Here is a 23006-nt window from a genome sequence, read left to right as displayed (position 1 = left end):
TTCTTTAATTTTGGTGAAGCTTCTTACTTTTCCAGCCTATTTCCGACCAGTTTCTTGCTCTTCGGACGTCTTTCAGTCACCTTAGAGGAAAGGACAGATGTTTTCACAAATTTGAAGCTATTAGTTATCATTTCAGACTGTAGTTTCCAGGGGCCTTAGTGAAGCTAGTTACCAACTCATTTGATTTTCTTAGTCTTTGTCTTTCTGTCACTGTGGAGCGGAGTGGCAAGTTTTTCTCTATAATTAAGCTCTAGTAACCTTTCCAGAATATTTTATAGTATTTTGGTCAAGTTAGCTCCTCCACCAGGCTCTTTATGAACATTTTCCCGCCTTTATGCCGTTTCTCAGCTCACTTGGACCAAAATCGATGTGTTTCCAGGTGTCGCAGTCTCATCCACCACTAATCGATATTTTCCAGAGTCTTGGGGAAGTTAGTGACTCTCCAAGGTTGTCTACGAACATATTACCATTTCTGTACCATTTTCCAGTCAGTGTGAAGTTGAGGGCGGGTGTTTTCCCACATTTGAGTCTCCCGCCACCGCCATCCCTGATCTCCGTCGCGCCATCTAGCAGTTCAGTGTCATTGTTTTGTTCCGAGGGTAGCTTCCAAGTCCTCCTATCCTATTTTACACAGCAAGTTTGACCTTCAGGGCCCACCACCACTATTCTGACGCTGCCTGTTGATAGTGTAAGGTATGAGCTACGTGCAGGCTGCCATGGGCGTCTCTGAGGGAAGGGAGTGACGGGTAAAAAGAGAAAATAAGAGAGGTGGTGGCAGGAGGTGGTGTCGGGGGAGCAGTTCTGGGTAGCGAGTGCAGGGCAGCGCGACCTTCCTTATTTTCCACTATTTTCTTATTTTCTTGCCTTATTTCGTATGCAGGTGGGTACTCACTGCTAGAATAATGTCTTGTACACCCCTACAGTTCATTCCCAGGCCTATAAGCTTGTGTTTTTAGGCTCATTTGACTGTATAAGTGGAAATAACGAGAGGGCCGAGGAGGCAGTCTTGCTAACCATTCATATATTACCGCTAAACTCCAGCCATTTGCTTATTTACCTCCATTATGTGCTACTTAACGACCATCTGATGTGCCTTGTTCAGTTCCCGCTTAACTGTGTCCTTGTAACGCTGAGGCAAGCTTTCTGGCAGCCACGGGCACCAGGAAACGTGTTGTGAATGTCTTAATTAATACAAAAGTCCACCCTGCTTTCAATACCCGTTTTTTGTGACTGATTTCCGTGCTACATAACGTATGCGCTTAATTCCACGCCTAGAGAATAATTAGAAAGGTATGGGGGAAGAAGAGACGAGAGAGAGGGGGGGTTAGTCAGGCGAGTGTTGCGTCAGTGGTCACTCCTCCGCTTAATTGAAACCAAACATTTATCCTTCAGCAATAACATGTTTCTATTGTCACTGAATGTACTGCTGGCGTGTCTCTCTCATACCTGTAGCTTTTTGGTGCTTGTTGTAGCTTATGTTAAGAGTTAGAAGGAAAAATATCTAGGAGGAAGAGAGGTGGTGAGAACAGCGTTATTCCCCGTGACTAATATTGCTTTATTTAATTTTACTGTGTGTTTCTGTGGCTGTCTAGTGTATCGTAAACATCAACCTAGACTTCCCTTCGACTTCAGTACCTTTTTTATGCTCTATGTAGCTTAGGTAAAAAAAATAGAAGAAAAATTAAAGAACGGTCGTAATGAAGAGGACACCAGCGCAGTTAACTATTTAGAACTTTAATCCATCAATCATTTCACGTTCTTTTTTTATGATTACTTAATGATCGATGAACCTTTACGCTTAATTTACATGCGATACTGTGAAATTGGTAAGGTTGGAAACAGAATTGAGCAAATATGATACGAGATGAAGGATAATGATGGAGAGAGAAAAAAATGCGTCGTTTCTTTCACCCATCATTCTAGTAAGGCCTAAAAGCCGTGTGAAGCTAATAATTGAAGGTGTTACGCGCTAATAATTTTTTTTGAAGCTTAGCAGCGATACTAGGTGGAAAAAACGGATAAGAAGGGATCAGAGGAGAAACGGAACGAGAAAAAAATATTGCCTTATCTCCCAGCTTGATCCATTGCTACCCAAATTGCGTGTCTAGCCAATAAAGGAAGTTAGTATCATTATTTCCTGGTTTACTTGTTTATTTATCTTTAATTATTTTTCATCTGGTCGACTTGTTTGCAGGGTTCATTAATAGTGTTTCCTTGTGCGTGATTGTGCTCGTGTGACGCGGGTCTTTGTGGTGGAAATGCGTGCGTAGATGCATTTAGCATTTAGTGACCTGTGGCGTGAATTATTTCGTTGCAATGGTGTGTGTGTGTGTGTGTGTATTATTATTATTTTTTCTTTGTGTATACTTACTCATACATGATCACACACACACACAGACGGTAATACCTGCGACTTATCTGCTGGTCTATCAATGCAATGAGAAAAAAAAAAAAACATGTATTATAATCCGTGTGTGTGTGTGTGTGTGTGTGTGTGTGTGTGTGTGTGTGTGTGTGTAGGTATTCTGCAGTAACACCTGGCATACACGCTGGATGAATACGTGTTACTAGTACTGTGACTCAGGTGTTGGGATGTGAGGGTAGGAGACGGGAGGGGAAGGGAGGTGGTGTGGCAGGTTAGTGTGTAGCATTCTGTAGTGTCACCTGTGTTGGAATGTTGGTTAGTTGGTTCTGGGGTTATATTGAAGATAAACTGGTGCTTTTCTTCCCTGGGTTATGTTAGGCTGGGTTTGGGTTAGGTTGGGTTGGGTTAGGCTATTGAGTCATGGTAAGTTAGGTTGTTATTAGATTTGACTAAATTAGGTTAGGTTAGGTTATTTGATTTAATTATTTACTTTTTTTCATTGGTTTAAGTTCGATTAATTTAGGTTGAGTTGGGTTGTGTGTGGTTAAATGGTAGGTTAGGTTAGGTTCAATTGGATTAATTAGTGTTAGGTAAGGTTAGATGGGGTTAAAATAGGTTACATCTAGTTATATAGGTAGGTTTGATTAGGTTAGCATAAGGTTAGGTTGTGTTGTGTTAAATAAGTCAGATTAGATTAAGTTCGGTAGTCGAGTCTGTAAAACATCAGGTTAGATTAGGTTAGGTTCGGTTAATTTAGGTTGATATTAATTCAGTATCTTAATTTCACTGGCCGTATTTTCACTGAAGACATTGAAAAGGCATGGTATGTTGTTTAGGAATCAGTGTTGTCTTGAGTTAGCAATTTGTCATCTCTGTATTACCTAGACTAGTATCAGTGTAGACCTTTACTATTATTGTTATTGCCTTTATTACTCTATCAACTCCATTTTCTCTTAGTTATTTATCATATTTTCCTTTCATATTTCTCTTCTTTTCTTTTGATTCTATTTTCATCATCCTTCCTTTTTTCTTTCTTTTCCTATCCTCCCTCCTTCTCTCCCTCCCTCCCAGTTCTTTATCATATTTTCCTTTCATATTTCCCTCTTTTTCGTTTGATTGTTCTGTTTTTATCTTCCTTCCATTTTTTCTGTCTTTCTTTTATCCTCCCTTCCCCCTCCCCTTCTATTCTCATGTCCTTTTTCTTTTTCATTTCCTTCCATCTTCTCATTTGTTTCTCTTCACCTGTTATCGACACAATTGGACACAAATAGAAGCAGCCGACTCATTTGCCACTTGCCACAAAAAATAAAAAATAAAAGTTAATTAGAAGAAAGATTGAAAAATGTCGGCTAATTTAGTTCCAGAAATGTCTTGATAGTGAACCTTTGGAAACTGGAGTGTTTTTGTGTTGTATATTTGTCTTTTATTTCTGGGTTTTTGTTTATTTGTATTTCATGATGTTAGGTTGTAAAGTTAGAATTTAATACAGTACTTCCGTCTTTTGTGTTTTTGTTGATTGAAATGTTGTAAGCTTTTGAATGTTGTTATTGGAAGGTTTCTAAGTGTTGTGTATTTGTCTTCAGTTTTTATTATGATGTTAGGTTGTAAAAGTTGAAGTTTCATACAGTACTTCCAGCTTTTTCTTGTTGCTTTAATGAAGTCAAAGAAACAACTGTACTGTCGTGGGTGAGCAGAGCAGGTCAAGTAATGGACGTGGCTGTGGATAAGAAAGGTCCACATATGATTAACCTGTTTAAGGATGCCCCTGGACCTCCAAACCCTTTATTTGTTCATTTATTTAGTTAACTAGTTTATTGCTATGTAAAGGGAGAAATCTGGTCAAGGGCAATAAAAACAAGTAAACAAAACAGCCGACTTAGATGCCAGTCCCTGAGCAGGTCTGAGAGAGTTAGCTAAAAGAATGTGATATGTGTCTTGGTTACAAACATTTCATTTATCAAGTAACAAAAACAGAGAGAATAAAAATGAACACTGTTAGGTTGCTGTCATTTGAATCGTGGTCAGCAGCGATCTGTTAAAAAGTGAAGCTGTGGATATCGAGGGATGACTGTATTGCTGTGTCTCAGTGGCCCACCCCTGCAAGTTGTGTTGGGTGGTGTGTGCCACGGGGTGTATTGGGATCTCCTCCACCCATATACCCTTTGTTAAGGCCATGCACTCAAAGGGGTCTAAGACAGGAATAGCACTACCTCTCTCTCAGAGGGCCGTCATCCCGGAAACACCAAGCCAGACTACTGAACCCGGAAGTAGTGGGTTGCTACCGGCAACCAGCAAACCTAGGCTGGGTGACCCCCAACATTCAGGGATGGTGGACCACAGCATGCCAAGAGACTGTGGATCAGTGAAGCAGTTAAGGGTACCATCCTTTGAATACCTGACTGCTATGCAAGTGCATGAGAAGGGAGGAGTGAATAATTAGCCACATTCCCTGCTTCTGCACCCAGGGACTGAGTTTAGCAGAGCTATTCTCATTACCAGCGGGAGGTAACAGTCCCATAACGCTTAGCACTAGGTACTGCTGGCTGCAGTAGACCTAGGATATCAAGAGAGTCATAATCTAACTGTAACCACCCAAACAGTATGCAAGGCTCCATGAAACATTTTGAACCCCACTTTGGATTCATTTTCAAACTCTGTGCACATGACTTGTTTGTAGCAGTCAGCTGGTTCTTATTTAAGGAGGCATGGACCTTACCTCCCTTGTGGCATACCACAACCAACTTCCATCCACTCCACATTTGCTTACCAGCCTCCTACCAAGCTGGAATCCACCCTCTCACCAAGTATAGTGGTTTAGCAACATCTGTGCACCTTGAGGAAGAGTTTGTGTATGTATATATGTAACTGCAAAACCCTGGTGAGGTGTGTGTAAAAGCTTAACATATGTGTGATTGTCATCAGAGAGGTATCAATGCTGTAGGTTCCCCTACAATACTGATGGTCTGAATTAGGATTAGGTTAGAGGTCTTGTTGAAGCCCAGGTCAATTTGACCCACTCCAGGCAGACCCAGATTGGGTTTCAGAGGTTACCACATCAACTCATTGTCTCAGTGTCCCAGCCCTGCAAATTTTATGGAGTGGTGTGTGTGTCAGTTTTGTGGCTTTGGGGAATCAACTACAGAGATTTCTTGATTTCTGTATGTTTAGAATATGTGATTTTGTTATGAATAATGCTAGGTAAGAAACCTAGTAAATTTTTCACATTACACAGATTATTTAAAATAACACAATGTCAAGTAAATGAAGTTGTGTGGCTGGTTTGGTCTGTGATGTGGCCATAAGGCCGTATTCTACAAACCGTCATAGCTATTGATGTGGTCATAGTGAGACAAAATGGCACATTTTAGACAAAAGTCCATCTTTGACAGGCTCTAACCTGTGATATTGTCATAAGTGGTAAGACTGGGTTAATCCTGTTATAGCATTGCCAATGACTACCTTAACTCTTGTACTTTTGTCAACATTGTGGGAACATGTTGACTGTATACCATAACATGATCCCCAACAGTTTTTATTTTCTCTTTAACAATAAACATCAGTAACAATGGACTAAATAATGTACTTTGATGCAATAGTGTATTGTTATAAATAACTGCTGGGAGGGGCACGATCACTTTTCCAAAAACTCAAACAAACCTTTCCCCGCGTGGCCTGCATGTGTTGGGCTGTCGGGCGTAATCTTTTATTTATCATGTTTCTTTTGTTTGGATAAACTTTTTAACTATCCCCAAAAGTAGCAATGTAATGTCAAAATAATTTAGGTAAAAGGAAATTCAATCATGAACCTATTTCTTTCTATATATTCAAAGTTGACAAACTGTGAGCCCCAGGTCATCCCCATGTGTATTGGCAACACATTGTAACCTTCAACTTGATGTCAGCTGAATGCAATCCTCTAACCTTGGTATGTACTTTTACAGTTTAGTTTAGTAATCATGTTCACTTTATGCGATTTTTACATTAGATGATCCCTTCAGGAACGTATCCTTTGCATAATTTGATAAATCCCTGTGATTGTCTCAGTGTCTCAGCCCTGCAAGACGTATGGGATAGTGTGTGTCAGTGTTGCAGCTTTAAGAATCTAACTAATTGTGGCAGTGTCTCAGCCCTGCAAGTGTAATGAAGTAGTGTGTGTCAGTCTCAGCTGTGTGGTTAATTGAGTCACTCTGCATGTTACTGTTGACCAACATCTTTCCTTACTGACCATTCACTCTGAGACATCTTCTCTTGTACTGCAGTAACCTTCACTCTTTGTACTGGTTAGAAACTGCAAAGTCTATTATTTTTTTCCTTGTTATTCTTCGATAATGTGCCATAAGGAATTGTTTTCAGTGATGTGAGTTGTTGCATAGCACAGTGAGACTCAAATCAACAGTTGGCAGGCTTTGGTCATGCAACTCACCCTTATGTCAGTCTCATGTCAGAGTGAACAGGAGAAGTTTGGCTGAGAGTATCACTCATGAACAGCAGCAATAGAATGAGTGATAGGATAGAGCCCTGGGGAACACCACCGTTGGTAGAATAGATCCCTGGGGCAATATTCTACAGTGTTGTTGTCAGGTCTCACAGCATTCCTGACCATCAATCCACTGACCCTCTGAAGGCTTACAATTTGTTAACTTCAAATATATAGAAAGAAATACCTTCTTGACTGAATTTCCTTTTATCTAAATTATTTTGACATTACAGTGCTATTTTTGGGAATAGTTAGACAGTGTATCCAAATAAAAGAAATGTAATAAATAGGAGATTATGCCCAACAGCCTGATACATGCAGGCTGCGTGGGGCAAGGTTTGTTTGAGTTTTGGGAAAACTGACTGTGAGGGTGAGGTGGGAGTGAACTGTACTATTAGTGGAAAAAATAATCAAAAAATGTGTGAAACAACTTGAAGGAAAATAGTGGTGGTACAGCAAACTATAGATACAGCCCTATGGGGGGATTTATTGTGAGAATTTATGAAAGAGGTAAGGTCTACTTATTAGAGATTTTCCAAAAGGTACCACTTGTTGGAATGACCATGAATGATCAGAACAAGGCATGAGGGTGCTACAAACACCAACATGTACATTGATATCATGTAGAGTGAAACCAAAATATCTCACTCCTAAATGAGTTATTAATGGAAGAAGGCACTACTAGGTAGTGGTATTGTTAACCTCCTGCCTTATGTACTTATACCACTTTTTATGTGTAATAAACTTCTTCGATCAATTATCAACTGTAAAACAAAGAAAGTTTCAGTCCAGTATGAAATGTAAATTACAAAAATGACATGACTGGAATTGGGTCTTTAAAGGTTATTTAAATCAGGAGGTACTCAGAACAGTTCAAGAGTTTGGTACATCCCAATTCATTATGTCCCCCATGGATGAAAAATATTGATACATTCATGGTGGCAGAGGAAGTGTCTGGTTGACTTGTTTCCCCCCCAATGTCATTGTAGAGACATTATTATTACTATTAAGAATAACACCATGACAATCAGAACGTTTTGGTAATTACAAATTAGTAATTACAGTTTCGTTTGTGTCAAAAATAATATTGAAGTCCAAAAATATTGAAAATCTTGTCTGGTGTGGTAATCCCTGCTGTCATCAGCAGTGCTCTACCACCATCTTGGAGTGGCCCATTTTTTGCTCTGACTTGATTGGGAAACTGTTTTATTATTGATAGAGCAGACATTATGTGTACTGTTTGTTATACCACCATGTTCAATTTACCCCAGTCTTACCTTACTCCTCCCAGCAGTTACTCAGTATAATACATTATTGCATTAAAGACTTTATTTAATCATTATTACTGATATTTATCATTGAATTGGGATTGTGTTATAGTATATACAGCCATGTTCCCACAGTGTGGACAAGAGTTAGGTGGTTATAGACAATGCTGAAACAGGGTGAACCCTGTCTTAGCACTTATGACTGTCACAGGGTTAGAGCCTGTCATAGACAGACATGCCTAGAATGTGCCATTTTGTCTCGCTATGACCACATCATTAGCTACGACGGTTTGTAGAATACTGCCCCTGGGCAACACCACTGTTGGTAGTTTAGGACAACTGACATCTACATCTGTGGTAATGCAATGGCCAGAATGGAAGAGATGAATACACAGAGATGAGGAAAACCTTAAGGAGGTAAGCGTAAGATATTAAAGCGTTATGCATAGCTTTCTATTCGTAAGACCACCTCCACCATGGCAGATGTAGAGATCAGAACACTACCACCTCAGGTCCTGCCATGTAACACACCTGTATCCCTAGAACTCCCTCCACTGTGGCTGTGGAGTGACAGAGTATGCAAAAGGAAGCTTGTGGTGAGAGAAGCCTTTATGAGAGAACTGATTGACTTTATGAAGGAAGGTGCAGGAATATTGAGGTTACACAATATACCCTTCGAGAGAAGTTTTGTCAATGTGCTAAATAGGCTCAGGCTAGGAAAAGGCTGAAAATGTTAGGCAAGATTAAAGAGAACAGTTTGTCAATATATTGAAGTGTAAAAGGTTAAGAAAAGATTAAGAATGTTAGGCAAGACTACAGAGAACAGTTTGCTGATATGCTGAAGGTTGAAGATTAAGAAAAGGTCAAGAATATTAGGCAAGGCTACAGAGATTGGTTTGTTGATATGTTTTAGAGGGAAAGTTTGGAAAAGATCAAGAATGTTAGGCAAGGTTATAGAGAACATTGTGCTGATATGGTGAAGGGAGCAGGTTTGGAAAAGATCAATAATGTTAGGCATGGCAACAAAGTTAAGTTTGTTGATATATTAAAAGATGGGGTTTTGGAAAAGATTAAGAATGTTTGGCAAGGCTAGAGAGAGAAATATGGCTGTTTGCAGAAGAGGCAAAGGTTAGGAAGAGTTTAAGAATTTGGCTTTTATCTTTATAACTACTGAGAGAACAGATTGCCAATATGCTGATGGGATAGAGGACAGAAAAACATCTAGAATGTTTAACAAAGTTGTAGAGAGAATTTGCTGAAGGTATAAAGGTTAGGAAAAGGTCATGAATTTAGAAATATTATAATTTGCTGAAGGGACAGAGATTAGGAAAAGATCAAGAATGCAGGAGGAGGAGTAGGTAGTAGACACCTACCGAAACGTTAATTTACTCCCATTGAGGTCTAATAGCACTATTTCAGGGGGTGCTGTGAACCTTCCATTTAAGCTAGTTGTGATCTCACTGAATATTTCCCTTTGTGTCTCACAACTCAAGGGGGCAGTCACAGCCTGCCCTCTAAAGACAACTCTCCTTCATGCAAAACTACATGCACTTACTCAAAATCCAGCCTCTGGGACCAGAAACGTCCCCAGGTCAGACTCCTCTCTCGATAAAGACCCAGAATGTCTTGACACATCCCTCAACTTCATTAACTTCTGCAACATTCACGGTCTCATTTCTGATTTTCAATCTGTAGAACACCAACTCTCCTTTACTAAACCTCGTCATCTTTTCCTCACCAAAACATAGCTGTCTGAGGCTACTGACAGTAACCCCTTCTCTGTTCCCTCCTACTTTCTCTATCCTCATTTTCATTCTAAAGCTGGATGTTGTGGCTATGCGTGCTCTTGTGCCCACGCTCTTGAATCTTCTGAATTTTTCACCATCTAGGTTCAACTCAATGGTTACTCTTTAACTATATTTATCTGTGCTGTCCATCTCTCCCCTAACTTCTCTGACTATAGTAAATCCTTTGATTATTTAACTTCTAAAGTGGAGCACATTCTGTCCCTCTACCCTTTCACGGAGATTCTTGGAGATTTCAATGTTCACCCCCAGCTTTGGCTTTCCTCTCCCTTCACTGACCATCCTGATGAACTAGCCTTCAACTTTGCTATCCTCCATGACTTAGAGCAATTGGTGCAATACCCTACTCATATTCCTGACCATCTTGGAGACACGCCCAACATTCTTGATCTCTTCCTTACCTCTGATCCTTCTGCTTATGCTGTTACCCTATCTTCTCCGTTAGGCTTCTCCGATCACAATCTTATTTCTGTATTTCTCCAATCCCTCCGCAGGATCCCCCAAAGTAGAGGTGCCTCCTGCGCTTTACCTCTGCCAGTTGGAGGGGACCTGAGGAGGTATTATGCTGATTTTCCCTGGAAAGATTACTGTTTCCATGTCAGAGACCCATCTCTTTGTGCTGAACTCATAACAGAGGTGATAGTGTCTGACATGGAGGCGTACATTCCTCATTCTTTCTCTCAACCTAAACCTTCTAATTCTAAACCTTGGTTTAACACGCCTGTTCTTGTGCTATACATGATAGAGAGATTGCCCCTTAAAAGCACTTGAGCCTTACATCTCCTGAATCTCATGCACTTTATATCTCTGCCCGGAATCATGCCAAGTCTGTTCTTCAACTTGCCAAACACTCCTTCATAAGTAGAAAATGTCAAAATCTTTCAAACTCAAACTCCCTCGTGACTTCTGGCATCTAGCCAAAACATCTCCAATAACTTCACTTCTTCATCTTTCCTCCTTTATTTCATCCTGATGGCACCACTGCCATCTCTTCTGTCTCTAAAGCTGAACTCTTCTCTCAAACCTTTGCTCACAACTCCACCTTGGATGATTCTGGGCTTGTCCCTCCCTCTCCTCCTCCTCTGACTATTTCATGTCTACAATCAAAATTCTTCGTAATGATGTTTTCCATGCCCTTGCTGGCCTAAACCCTCAGAAGGCTTATGGACCTGATGGGGTCCCTCCTATTGTTCTCAAAAACTGTGCTTCCATGCTTGCACCTTGCCTGGCCAAACTCTTTCAACTTTGTCTATCGACTTCTACCTTTCCTTCTTGCTGGAAGTTTGCCTACATTCAGCCTGTTCCTGAAAAGGGTGACCGTTCTAATCCCTCAAACTACTGTCCTATACCTTTAATCTCTTGCTTGTCTAAAGTCTTTGAATCTATCCTCAATAGGAAGATTCTTAAGGGGACTGCATAGAGTTTGATGAATCATGAAAAAAAATGGATGGAATTTAATGAAACTTAATCAAAATGTCAAAACTACCATGCAAATGAGCCCTACCAAATTTTAAGAAATTTTGAAAATTTTTAATTTTTTTTTATTGCCTCTGCTTTATCAGTTTTGGTCATACAGTGTATTTTCATACATCATTTTAAAGAGGACTTCCATATCTATCAAAAAAAAAAAAAAAAAATGAAATTTGAAAAAAAAATTTCTCTTTTTAGATATAAAAATTATAAAAATATGAAAAAAATGAAAAAAATTCTTTCAATTTAATTTCATGTAAACCGTATTTTTTAATATATAATTAATTTATCAGACAGAAATCCTCTACACACCATACTCTGCAAAGAAAAATTAACTTGATTTTCTCCTCACTTCTCTCCTCTCTCCTGTCGTTTGCTTTCAGTGGATTGTAGATAGAAGCAATCCTGGACATGCTCACACGTCTGTTTAGTCTTGTACGCGATAATTTAGGCATTTTGTAGGTAAATAACACGAAACACAATGTAAACACAAGCGTCACATGCGTGTACCTCCCTCACGAATCACGGTCAAGCCAGCGTCCCTCAGACAAGCCAAAGGGATCGTACACTAACCAGAATAACTTTGGGTTTCGATACAGCAAGAAACAAAACGAAAAAAAAAAATGAAAAAAAATCTTCACTATATGATATGGCAACACTCCCAGTCAGCTGATCCATTTAAATGCCTCGCTGGGCATTTAAATGTCCGCAAAATCTAAATAAACACGCGTCTGGCAACGCCAATGCATCTAACTACCCTATAATGTTGAAAACTGAAATTGACTTTCCTGACGATTTTTACGTGTCTGAAGTCTATGCTATCCCCTTAAACATCTGTCACTTCACAATCTTCTATCTGATCGACAGTATGGCTTCCGTCAAGGTCGCTCCACTGGTGATCTGGCTTTCCTTACTGAGTCTTGGTCATCCTCTTTTAGAGATTTCGGTGAAACTTTTGCTGTCACGTTAGACATATCAAAAGCTTTTGATAGAGTCTGGCACAAAGCTTTGATTTCAAAACTGCCCTCCTACGGTTTCTATCCTTCTCTCTGCAACTTTATCTCAAGTTTCCTTTTCGACTGTTCTATTGCAGCCATGGTAGACAGCTACTGTTCTTCTCCTGAATTTATTGATAATGGTGTTCCACAGGGTTCTGTCCTGTCACCCACTCTCTATTATTAATTAATGATCTTAACCAAACTTCTTGCCCTATCCACTCCTACACTGATGATACCACCCTACATCTTTCCACATCCTTTCAGAGATGATTAACCCTTCAGGAAGTCAACAGATCATGCAGGGATGCCACAAAACGCCTGACATCTGATCTTTCTAAGATTTCTGTTTGGGTCAGAGAAAACTTAGTTTCCAATGCCTGAAAACTCAATTCCTCCATCTATCAACTCAACACAACCTTCCAGACAACTATCCCCTCTTCTTTTGTGACACTCAACTGTCTCCCTCTTCCACACTAAATATCCTCGGTCTGTCCTTCACTCATAATCTTAACTGGAAACTTCACATCTCATCTCTTGCTAAAACAGCTTCTATGAAGTTAGGCATTTTGAGGTGTCTCTGCCAGTTTTTCTTGCCCCTCCAACTGCTGACTCTGTACAAGGGTCTTATCCGCCCTTGTATGGAGGGCTTTTCACATGTTTAGAGGGAATCCACACACAGATTTATTAGATAGGGTGGAATCGAAAGTTTTTTGTCTCATCAGTTCCCCCCTCCTCTGACTGTTTTCAGCCTCTTTCTCACTGCTGAAATGTTGCATCTCTTTCTATCTTTTATCGCTATTTTTATGTTAATTGTTATACTAATTTTGCTAACTGCATGCCTCCCCTCCTGCAGCCTCACTGCACATGGCTTTCTTCTTCCTCTCACCCCTATTCTGTCCAACTCTCTAACACAAGAGTGAACCAGTAGTCTCAATCATTCGTACCTTTTTCTGGTGAACTCTGGAACTCCCTGCTTGCTTCTGTATTTCTGTCTTTCTACGACTTGACTTCTGTTAAGAGGGAGGTTTCAAGGCATTTGTTCCTCAATTTCGGCTGAATTTTCATAATTGTTTAAGGGAACTAACACTTGAGGGCCTTATATATATATATATATATATATATATATATATATATATATATATATATATATATATATATATATATTGTTGCCCTTGGCTGGTTTTCCTCCTGCATAAAAAAAGAGATTGCCAAAGGAATAGAGATTAGGAAAAAGTCAAGAATATAGAAGTTAGCTGAAGGAGCAGAGGTTTGGAAAAGGTCAAGAATGTAGGAGTTTGCTGAAAGGACAGAGGTTAGGAAAAGGTCAAGTCAAGAATATATGGTCCGCAAAGTAGTTTCTTTCCAGCAGGGGCCAAACAGTGAGAAGAATGTTACTGTGAGTGTGTGGTGCTCAGAACTTGTGATTTCCAGCCTGGTGTATAGATAGACATGAGATAAGAGGGACTGATGTGTGAATATATCAGAATAACAGAAGACGTAGGTATGTTAGTGGTGATAGTGAAGTCTTGGTTCTTGAAGACTTCCACTTGTACCTGATGAATGGAGTTTTGTGTGGACCAGATGGAATGAGGAGACACGAGGACCAAGAATGTGGATAGAAATAATAATACACTAAAAGAAATATAGCATTGAAGATTACTATATACTCTCTCTCTCTCTCTCTCTCTCTCTCTCTCTCTCTCTCTCTCTCTCTCTCTCTCTCTCTCTCTCCCAGGGGTAATAGGCTGGTATCTCATCTGCCTTTTATTTTCAAGTCCTTGGCCCATCTGCCTTGTGAACGAAAACGGCTGTAATCTGCTTGCAAATTGTCGTGTGTGTGTGTGTGTGTGTGTGTGTGTGTGTGTGTGTGTGTGTGTAGTATTCAGTGCGTGGTGTAATCATGTCATATCTCTGCTTTCGTGTGTATGTTGTTAGTCTACTACTACTACTACTACTACTACTACTACTACTACTACTACTACTACTACTACTACTACTACTACTTTTCTAGATCAACACAAACTGATAAGAAATGTAGCAAAATTTATTAACACACCTTGTCTCAGCCTCCCTGCATGGCGCCAATACCTCCCAGTCTTGCACCAGGCTTTACAGTGCCAGTTAACCTGTTTACCATTCCACTCACCCTTCTCAGTGTTACACCCTGTTCTGACACGCCAGCCCCTTACCTACACTTTCTGAAGGCTCTAGTTGATGTGGCGTTGGATTTCAAGGGTGTATTTAGAGTTCTAGTCACAGATTTACAAGATTGCCAGATTGATGGTCTTGGGAAAATCATTGTGTTGAAAGGACAAAGAGTTTCTGAGTTGCAAAGTTTGTGTTTATGAATAATTGATGTAATTTAGTGACAGATCAACGATATTGCATTATTAACCTGATGATTACTCTAGAGAACTTAGTTAGTCATCTGTTACCTTTGAAAATAGTTATGTTAGGAGAGTAAGGCATTTCTGAGTTACTAAAGTTGTGTGTATGGATGATTTGATGTAATAGAGTGAACAGATTAACAAGATTGCATTAGTAACTTGAATATTTTAGAGAACTTGTCCAGTCATCTCTTTGGCCTTTGAAAATAGTTATGTTAGGAGAGTAAAGCATTTCTGAGTTACTAAAGTTTGTGTTTATGGATGATTTGATGTAACAGAGTGAACAGATTAACACAATTGCATTATTAACCAGATGAATACTTCAGAGAACTTGTTTTGTCACCTTTTACCCTTGAGAATAGTTGTGTTAGGCGAGTAAACCATTTCTGAGTTACTAAAGTTTGTGTTTATAAATAATTTGATGTAATATAGTGAACAGATTAGCAAGATTGCATTACTAACTTGGTATATACTCTTGAGAACTTGGCCAGTCATCTCTGTGGCTTTGGAAATAGTAATGTTTGGAGAGTAAAAGTGTTTCCAAGTACTTAAGGTTTGTGTTTGAATAATTTGATGGATAATTCTCAGGATCAGTAATGAGGATGGGAAGAGAAATAACGGGTCCAAGCTGGCCATTGGAAAAAGAGAGAAGCTTGAGGAGATTAGAAAGATTCATGGATGGAAGTGATAGGTTGGAATAGGTAGGGTAGGTGTGTTTAGTGAAGGGGGTGGTGATGGTGGTAGTAGTAGTAGTAGTAGTAGTGGTGGTTGTGGTGGTAAAAGGCAATGTAATGATAGTAACAATAGATAATTATGATTTTGGCAGTGAGAGAGAGAGAGAGAGAGAGAGAGAGATCGAAATTAAATTGTTTGAGTAATAAATAGTGATAAAAATATTACTGTTGTTCTCTCTCTCTCTCTCTCTCTCTCTCTCTCTCTCTCTCTCTCTCTCTCTCTCTCTCTCTCTCTCTCTCTCTCTCTCTCTCTCTCTCTCTCTCTAAGCTTGACCTACTTTCTCTTGAGGCAATGCAACCCCTATGTCTCTCTCTCTCTCTCTCTCTCTCTCTCTCTCTCTCTCTCTCTCTCTCTCTCTCTCTCTCTCATTTGTAATTGTAATTTTTATCATTGACTTTTTCCTATGGTTGTTTTTTCCTCCTCCTCCTCCTCCTCCTCCTCCTCCTCCTCCTCCTCCTCCTCCTCCTCCTCCTCCTCCTCCTCCTCCTCTCCTCCTCCTCCTCCTCCTCCTCCTCCTCCTCCTCCTCCTCCTCCTCCTCCTCCTCCTCCTCCTCCTCCTCCTCCTCCTCTCCTCCAACTTACAAACTTTCCTTCTTCATCGCCTCTTCTCTTCTCTGCTTTCTTCCTCTCCTTCTCTCCTTCTTTCCTTCCTCCTGTGAAGTTTGCAGTTAAGATTATGAACAAAGGACAGACGGAGGATGGGGACAGCTGTGGCATTGAAGAAGAGGTGATAGTTGTCTGGAAGATTGAGTTTTTGAGGCATTGAACACTACTAAGTTTTCTCTGCCCCAATCGTTCTGTGGCGTCTCTGTGTGACCTGTTGACTTTCTAAAGCGTTGGTCGTCTCTGAAAGGACGTGGAAAGATGTAGGGTGGTTATCATCAGCGTAGGAGTGGATAGGGCAAGAAGTTTGGTTAAGAAGGTCATTAATGAATAATAGAGAGTGGGTTGACAGGACAGAACCCTGAGGAACACCACTATTAATAGATTTAAGGGAAGAGCAGTGGCCGTCTTGCCCTTCCTTCCTTCCTTCTTTCTTTCTTTCTTTCTTTCTTTCCTTCTTTCCTTCCTTCCTTCCTTCCTTCCTTTTTAATTTTTTTCTTCTTTCTTTCTTTCTTTCTTTCTTTCTTTCTTTTTCTTTCTTTCTTTCTTTCTTCGTTCCTACCTTTCTTTCTTTCTTTCCTTCCTTCCTTCTTTCTTTCTTTCTTTCTTTCTTTCTTTCTTTCTTCCTTCCTTCCTTCCTTCCTTCCTTCCTTCCTTCCTTCTTTCTTCTTTCCTTCCTTCCTTTCTTTCTTTCTTTCATCTTTCCTTCCTTCTTCCTTCTTTCTTTCTTTCTTTCCTTCCTTCCTTCCTTCCTTCCTTCCTTCCTTCCTTCCTTCCTTCCTTCGTCTTTCCCTCCCTCATTCCCTCCCTCCTTCCTTCCTTTTTTTTTTTTTCTATATACACCATGTGGGGTTTTCCGGTGAATTTGTGGGCTAAAGGAGATACATAGTTGGGTTCCTCCTATGTAAACCCACCCACTAGGGAACCGTTACCCTGAGTGAGGAAGCCCTACCTATACTCGGACTGTGGTCAGAATTCAAACCCGTGTGCTTGGGAGACCCCTTAGACCCCAAATACCGCATGGTTCCTCTGTACCACGGTGGCCCCCATACTGTACCCTACCATACCATACCATACCCTACCCTACCCTACCCAACCCAACCCAACCCAACCCTAATCTTTTCTTTTCTTTTCTTTTCTTTTCTTCACTTCCCTTCCCTTCCCTTTCCTTCCCTTTCCTTCCTTCCTTCCTTCCTTCCTTCCTTCCTTCCTTCCTTCCTTCCTTCCTTCCTTCCTTCCTTCCTTCCTTCCTCCTCCCTCCCTCCTTCCCTCCCTCCCTCCCTCCCTTTCCTTAATCCATCCATCCATCCATCCTTTAGTCTTTCCATTCCTCCCCTCCCTCCACACTCAGTCACTAACCCTCCATCACCGCCTTCTGCAGGACCCGACTGGCTGACATGGGCGACACCTTGGGCGCGGCCTGATGGCGGCTGGGAGTTGGCCCTGGCCGGAGGGACCATCGCGTGCGTGGGGGGTCGCGGCGGGGCTTGAAGGAAGTGAAGGAGGCAGCAGGAGGAGTAGCAGGAGGAGGAGGAGGAGTAATAGGCCCTTCAGCACCCGTTGGTCAGGTGACGGAGGGCATCATGGAGGCGGAGGATCAAGAGTACGCGGACACTGGCGGCTCAGGAGTCATGGTGTCCAATCTGCCGCTGCTCTTCTCCGGCGGCAGTCCCTCCTCGCTGCGTGACATGGCCCAGGTAAGACACACAGAGAGAGAGAGAGAGAGAGAGAGAGAGAGAGAGAGAGAGATGTTGTAAGGGCAGAGAGGGGAATGGTGGGAGGGGGAGAGAAGGAGGGAGGATGGTGTTGGTAAGGGGACAAGAGAAGAGGAGGGAAAGAGGGAGGAAGGGAGAGAAAGGAAAAGGAGAGAGAGAGAGAGAGAGAGAGAGAGAGAGAGAGAGAGAGAGAGAGAAAGGGGGGTGATGATGTAACGGATGGGAGGGAGGGAAGGGGAAGAGAGGGGAGAGTGGTTGGGAGACAGACAGAGACAGAGGAAACAAAGGGAGAGAATTAGAAATGAGAGAGAGAGAGAGAGAGAGAGAGAGAGAGAGAGAGAGAGAGAGAGAGAGAGAGAGAGAGAGATAGGGTGGGAAGGGAGAAGGAGAGATAAGTCCTGTGGGGTGTAAGGAGAGAGAGAGAGAGAGAGAGAGAAGGGGGGGTGAGGGGCAGGTATGAACCAATGAGAAGGGAGGAAGAGGAGGAGGCACACAATTGGCTAATGGGAACTGGGGAGGAAGACTAGTTATCCTCCTCCTCCTCCTCCTCCTCCTCCTCCTCCTCCTCCTCCTCCTCCTCCTCCTCCTCCTCCTCCTCCTCCTCCTCCTCTTTTTATTTCTCTTCCTCCTCGATTTTTAGCAGTTTCTCTCAGACCTTATCACCTGCCATTACTTTTCCCCATCTCTTCCTATTAATTCCCATCAAATTCCCATCACTCCCATCAAATTCCCATCATTCCCATCATCTTAGCATCAGTTCTTCAATTCCCAGCCATTCTTGTTCATTCCCACGTGTTCCTATCAAAATTCCCATCACTGTCCATCGTGTTTCAGTAGTTCCCATCAGTTCCCATCACTCTCAGTTCTCAGTTAGTTTCATTCAGTTGTTATTGATTTATGTAGCTTTTATTTTTTACTTGTTCCCATCATTTCCCATCAATTTCCTATTTTCATATTTTTTCGGGAATTTTCATTATTTTATCGGTTTCTAGTACATGTGTTTGTTTTTCCCATCAGTTCCCATCAATTTGTTTTTTTTTATTCAATCTCATCAGTTTTCCATCCATTCCCATCATTCCCATCAGTTCTCCCTAATTTTGTCACACTTTCCCCATCAGTTTTCAAGAGTTTTCATCAAGTTCTATAAGTTCCCATCAATTTCCAACAGTTCCCATCAGTTCCCATCCATTCCTAGTACTTCCCTTCAATTCCCATCAATTTTTATCAGTTCCTATCGCTTTCCATCACTTCAGCCATGTCACCGTCCCATCTCCTCCCATCCAAAGACCATCATCCAGACACTCCCATCATCAGTTTCCGCTCCCCATACCTCCTGCTTACCTTCCCATCACCCTCTCGTCCGTCACTCACCGCCGCGTGCCTTCGTGTTCCCCTTCAGAATGAGCTGGAGGTCTTCGTGCCCTTCATGGTGAGGTGCAGTGTGGGGGAGGAGCGGCCTGTCCCCTGGTCCCATTTTCCCAGACCCCCGTGGTGGCCCAAGAAACGCCCATTCAGAATGCCGCCTACCAGAAGTGCTTTGGTGAGTGAGGGCTGAAGGGCTGATGTGTTCCTGTGTTGGCTGCGTCAGTGTGATCGGAATGGAGTCTGTGGTTTGTATGGCTCTCTGTTTGGGGACTGGCTTCTAAGTAGGTGTTTTTGTTGTTTTTTTGGTGCTCTTGGTCTGTTCTCCCTCTTTCAGTAACTCTTTCAATACTGGGACACATTTTTTAGCTTAGGATTTGTGTACGATTAGACCATTTTATTGACATTAGTAAGGGTCCATGGAGGTCAGAAGACTAATGGCCATAGTCTTCATTATTTTAACCCCAACATGAGTTTCTGAAGGTGTATAAAATCACCACATAGTAAGTGGAATGAATATGGAAACGTGTCCTGGTACTGAAGGGGTTAAAGGGAAGAGTGATCCCTGGAGTGGTTTGATGGAGGCGAAGGGATGACCTCTTTTTTGGCTTGATGTAGTTAGTAGTAGTAGTAGTAGTAGTAGTAGTAGTATCAGCAGTAGTAGTGTGTGTGTGTGTGTGTGTGTGTAGTGTTAAACGTAATTATCCATTTAGTTACTTTACATATTGAAAGTACACGCACCTGTGAATGGCTGGTATCTCACTGTTGGAAAAGAGAGAGAGAGAGAGAGAGAGAGAGAGAGAGAGAGAGAGAAGATATAAGAAGAATGTGTGGAGGGTGTAGCATAAAAGGCGAGAGAGGCAAGGTTGAGATATTTTGGACATGTGAAGAGGAGAGATGAGGAACCAGTGAAGAAGGCAACGCTGATAGGAGAGAAGGAGTGTGTGGGTAGACAGAGAGTAAGATGGAAAGACATGCTGAAGAGTGACATGAATAAGACTACAAGAGGACGCATTGAATAAAAACAGATAGAAGAAGGTAACCGGAGTGGCTGACTTTACTACACTGGGGACAAAGATCGGAAAAAGCACCTCTGTTCTGGCCTGGGGGATCGTTGTGCAGAAGGGTGTGAGGTTTGATAATACGTGGTGAATGGGAATTATGAAGACATTGCTGGTATTTCTCCACCTTAACACTAACGAATAATGATTGTGTTGGCTCTAGAAGTAACACCAGTAACAAATAAACATCCCTTAACCTAACCTAACTGAACTTTAAATGTAACTTTTTTGTGTGTGAAGGAAAGCTGGCCAAGGGGAACATGAGACGAAAAAAGAGGGCCCACTTTGTTCCCAGTCCCCTTACAGGTCCGAGAGTTTGCTAAAAAGAGGGATATATGTCCTGAAACCTCCCTCTTCATCCCTTCAGTACCATGACGCATTTTCATATTTATTCTGCTTATTTTTTTGGCGATTGTATACAGCCTCAGTTACTTATGGTGGGATTAAAACTGTGGAGATTCTTGCCATTATTAATCTGACCTCCATAGACCTTCCTAATGTGAATCAAATCGTCTAATCTTGTCCAAAACTCCCGGTATAAGCGCGTCCCAGTACAGAAGGGATTAAATGAAGTCAAGTCAGGAAGTTGTGAGTACAGAAGCAGGTATAAATGTGTGGTGGATATTTATACGGGGTTCAAATTAATTCAAGCTGTATCTGATGACAGTAATAAAATCCCTCGTGAGACTTGAGTAATTAACCCCTTCAGTACTGGGACACATTTTTACCATGAGTTATGTGTGTGATTAGACGATTTTACTGACATTAGAAAGGTAATTAGATGTCAGAAGATTAATGGCTACAGTTTTCACTATTTTATTCCCCCACATAAGTTTCTGAAGCTGTTTAAACCACATACTGAGCAGAATGAATTTAGAAACGCGTCATGGGTTAATTTAGTGTTTGTATACATTTTTTTTTTCATATACGAACGCATTTTAACATTTCCAACATAACTGTCTATCCTACCACCACCACAACGACGCCCTCCTACCACAGATAGGGCTGGTGGAAAGATGCTACTCGTTCCACGGTTGCGAGTACCTTCTTCAGTTCTGCGCGTCGCTCGTGGCCCAGATGCCCTCCGCTGGATACCGCTTCAACGACAACAGAGACGGCACCACCTCTATGTACCACGGCAGCACTGGCAAGCTCCTCGTCACCTTCAGGAACGAGAACAGGGTGAGTGTTACTTGTGTTGTGAGAGGAACGAGGAATGAGAAGTGGTGTGTTGTGTTGTCTGAGTTTATGAAGTACACAGAGGCTTAGGGAAACAATGAGGAATATGAGTGAGTGTTGTGTTGTGTTGTATTGTGTTGTGAGAGGAATGAGGATTGAAAGTGTTGTGTTGTCTGGTTTTTATAAAGTACAGAGAGGCTTAGAGAAACAAGGAGGGATATGAGTGTTGTGTTGTGTTGTGTTGAGAGGAATGAGGAATGAGAAATAATGTGGTGTGTTCTGTTGTCTAGGTTTACGAGGTACAGAATGGCTTAGGAAAACAAGAATGAGGGATAAGAGAGTGTTGTGCTATTCTGTGTTGTGTTGTGTTGTGAGAGGCAATGTTGGGTGAGTGTTATGTTGTGTTAGTAAGAGGTGCAGTGGGTTAGGGCAACAAGAACGAGTGATATTGTGTTGTGTGTGTTTTCGAAGAGTTGTGAAGACTTATAGCAACAAAAAAAGAGAGAAAACAAAGGATGAGTGTGGTGTGTTGTGTTGTGTGTTTTTTAAGATGTGTAGAGACTTCAGACAACACAAAAAGAGCAAAAACAAAGGATCAGTGTTGTGCGTTGTGTTGCGTGTGTTTTGTAAGAGGTGTAAAAGCTCATAGCAACAAAAGAGAGAGAAAGAGGGACAGTGTTGTGTGTTGTGTTGTGTGTTTTGTAAGAGATTTAAATACTTCAAACAACACAAAAGAGGGAACAAATTAAGAGAATGAATCGTGTCTCGTGTCTTGTGTTGTGTTGTGTTGTGTTGGTTTGGTTTCTAAGGCGCGCAAAACCATAGCAACAACATCAACAACAACAACAAAATTACCATACAAATCTAAGAAAGAATCCCAAAAGTTTATCCAAAGTTACATTTACGAATAGTAGAACACGTGAACTAATGAAGATGGAAACACAGAAGCAGGCAGAGAGTTCCAGAGTGTGCCAGGGAAAGGGATGAAAGATTTGGAGTACTGGTTGACTCTTGCATTAGGAGGTGGACAGAAAGGGATAAATGTCTTGAAATCTCCTCTTTTAATGAGTTCAGGTCACAGGAAGATGGAAACACAGAAGCAGGCAGGGAGTTCCAGAGTGTGCCAGGGAAAGGGATGAAAGATTTGAAGTACTGGTTGACTCTTGCATTAGGGAGGTGGACGGAATGGTGGGGAGAGAAGGGGATGGGGGGTTGTGCAGCGAGGGTGGGGGAGGAGGGGATACATGCAGTTGGCAAGATCAGAGGAGCAGTTAGCGTGAAAATAACGGTAGTTAGTAAGAGAGGCAACATTACGGTGATGTGTGTGTGTGTGTGTGTGTGTGTGTGTGTGAGAGAGAGAGAGATTATGTAAATGTTTCTATTTTCTCTTCTCTTTCATTTTTCTCTTTCTTATTATGTTCTTTCACAAGCGTGTATATTTTTCTTTCCTCCTCCTCCTCCTCCTCCTCCTCCTCCTCCTCCTCCTCCTCCTCCTCCTCCTCCTCCTCCTCCTCCTCCTCCTCCTCCTCCTCCTCCTCCTCGTTTAGAACATCCCTACCATTCTCTCTCTCTCTCTCTCTC

At 41.5% G+C, this 23006-nt stretch overlaps 1 protein-coding gene across 3 annotated transcripts in view; it reads left to right on the top strand.

Moving 5' to 3' along the window:
• The first annotated feature begins 570 nt into the window (after nt 1-570).
• Nucleotides 571-23006, top strand: part of LOC123501045 — a 45782-nt gene continuing 23346 nt past the window's right edge. The window contains exons 1-4 of one of the 3 annotated variants that reach the window (XM_045249618.1): nt 571-693; nt 17490-17805; nt 19223-19363; nt 21246-21428. In XM_045249618.1, the coding sequence (XP_045105553.1) occupies nt 17692-17805; nt 19223-19363; nt 21246-21428 (438 nt within the window). In that variant the 5' untranslated portion in view covers nt 571-693; nt 17490-17691. Of the gene's footprint in view, nt 694-6231; nt 6291-17489; nt 17806-19222; nt 19364-21245; nt 21429-23006 lie in introns of those variants that run through there. The other 2 variants (XM_045249619.1, XM_045249620.1) reach the window with 2 other exon arrangements.

The sequence above is a fragment of the Portunus trituberculatus genome, chromosome 8 (genome assembly GCF_017591435.1).
Source record: "Portunus trituberculatus isolate SZX2019 chromosome 8, ASM1759143v1, whole genome shotgun sequence".
NCBI lineage: Eukaryota > Metazoa > Arthropoda > Malacostraca > Decapoda > Portunidae > Portunus > Portunus trituberculatus.
This window is presented reverse-complemented; position numbering and strand designations above follow the sequence as displayed.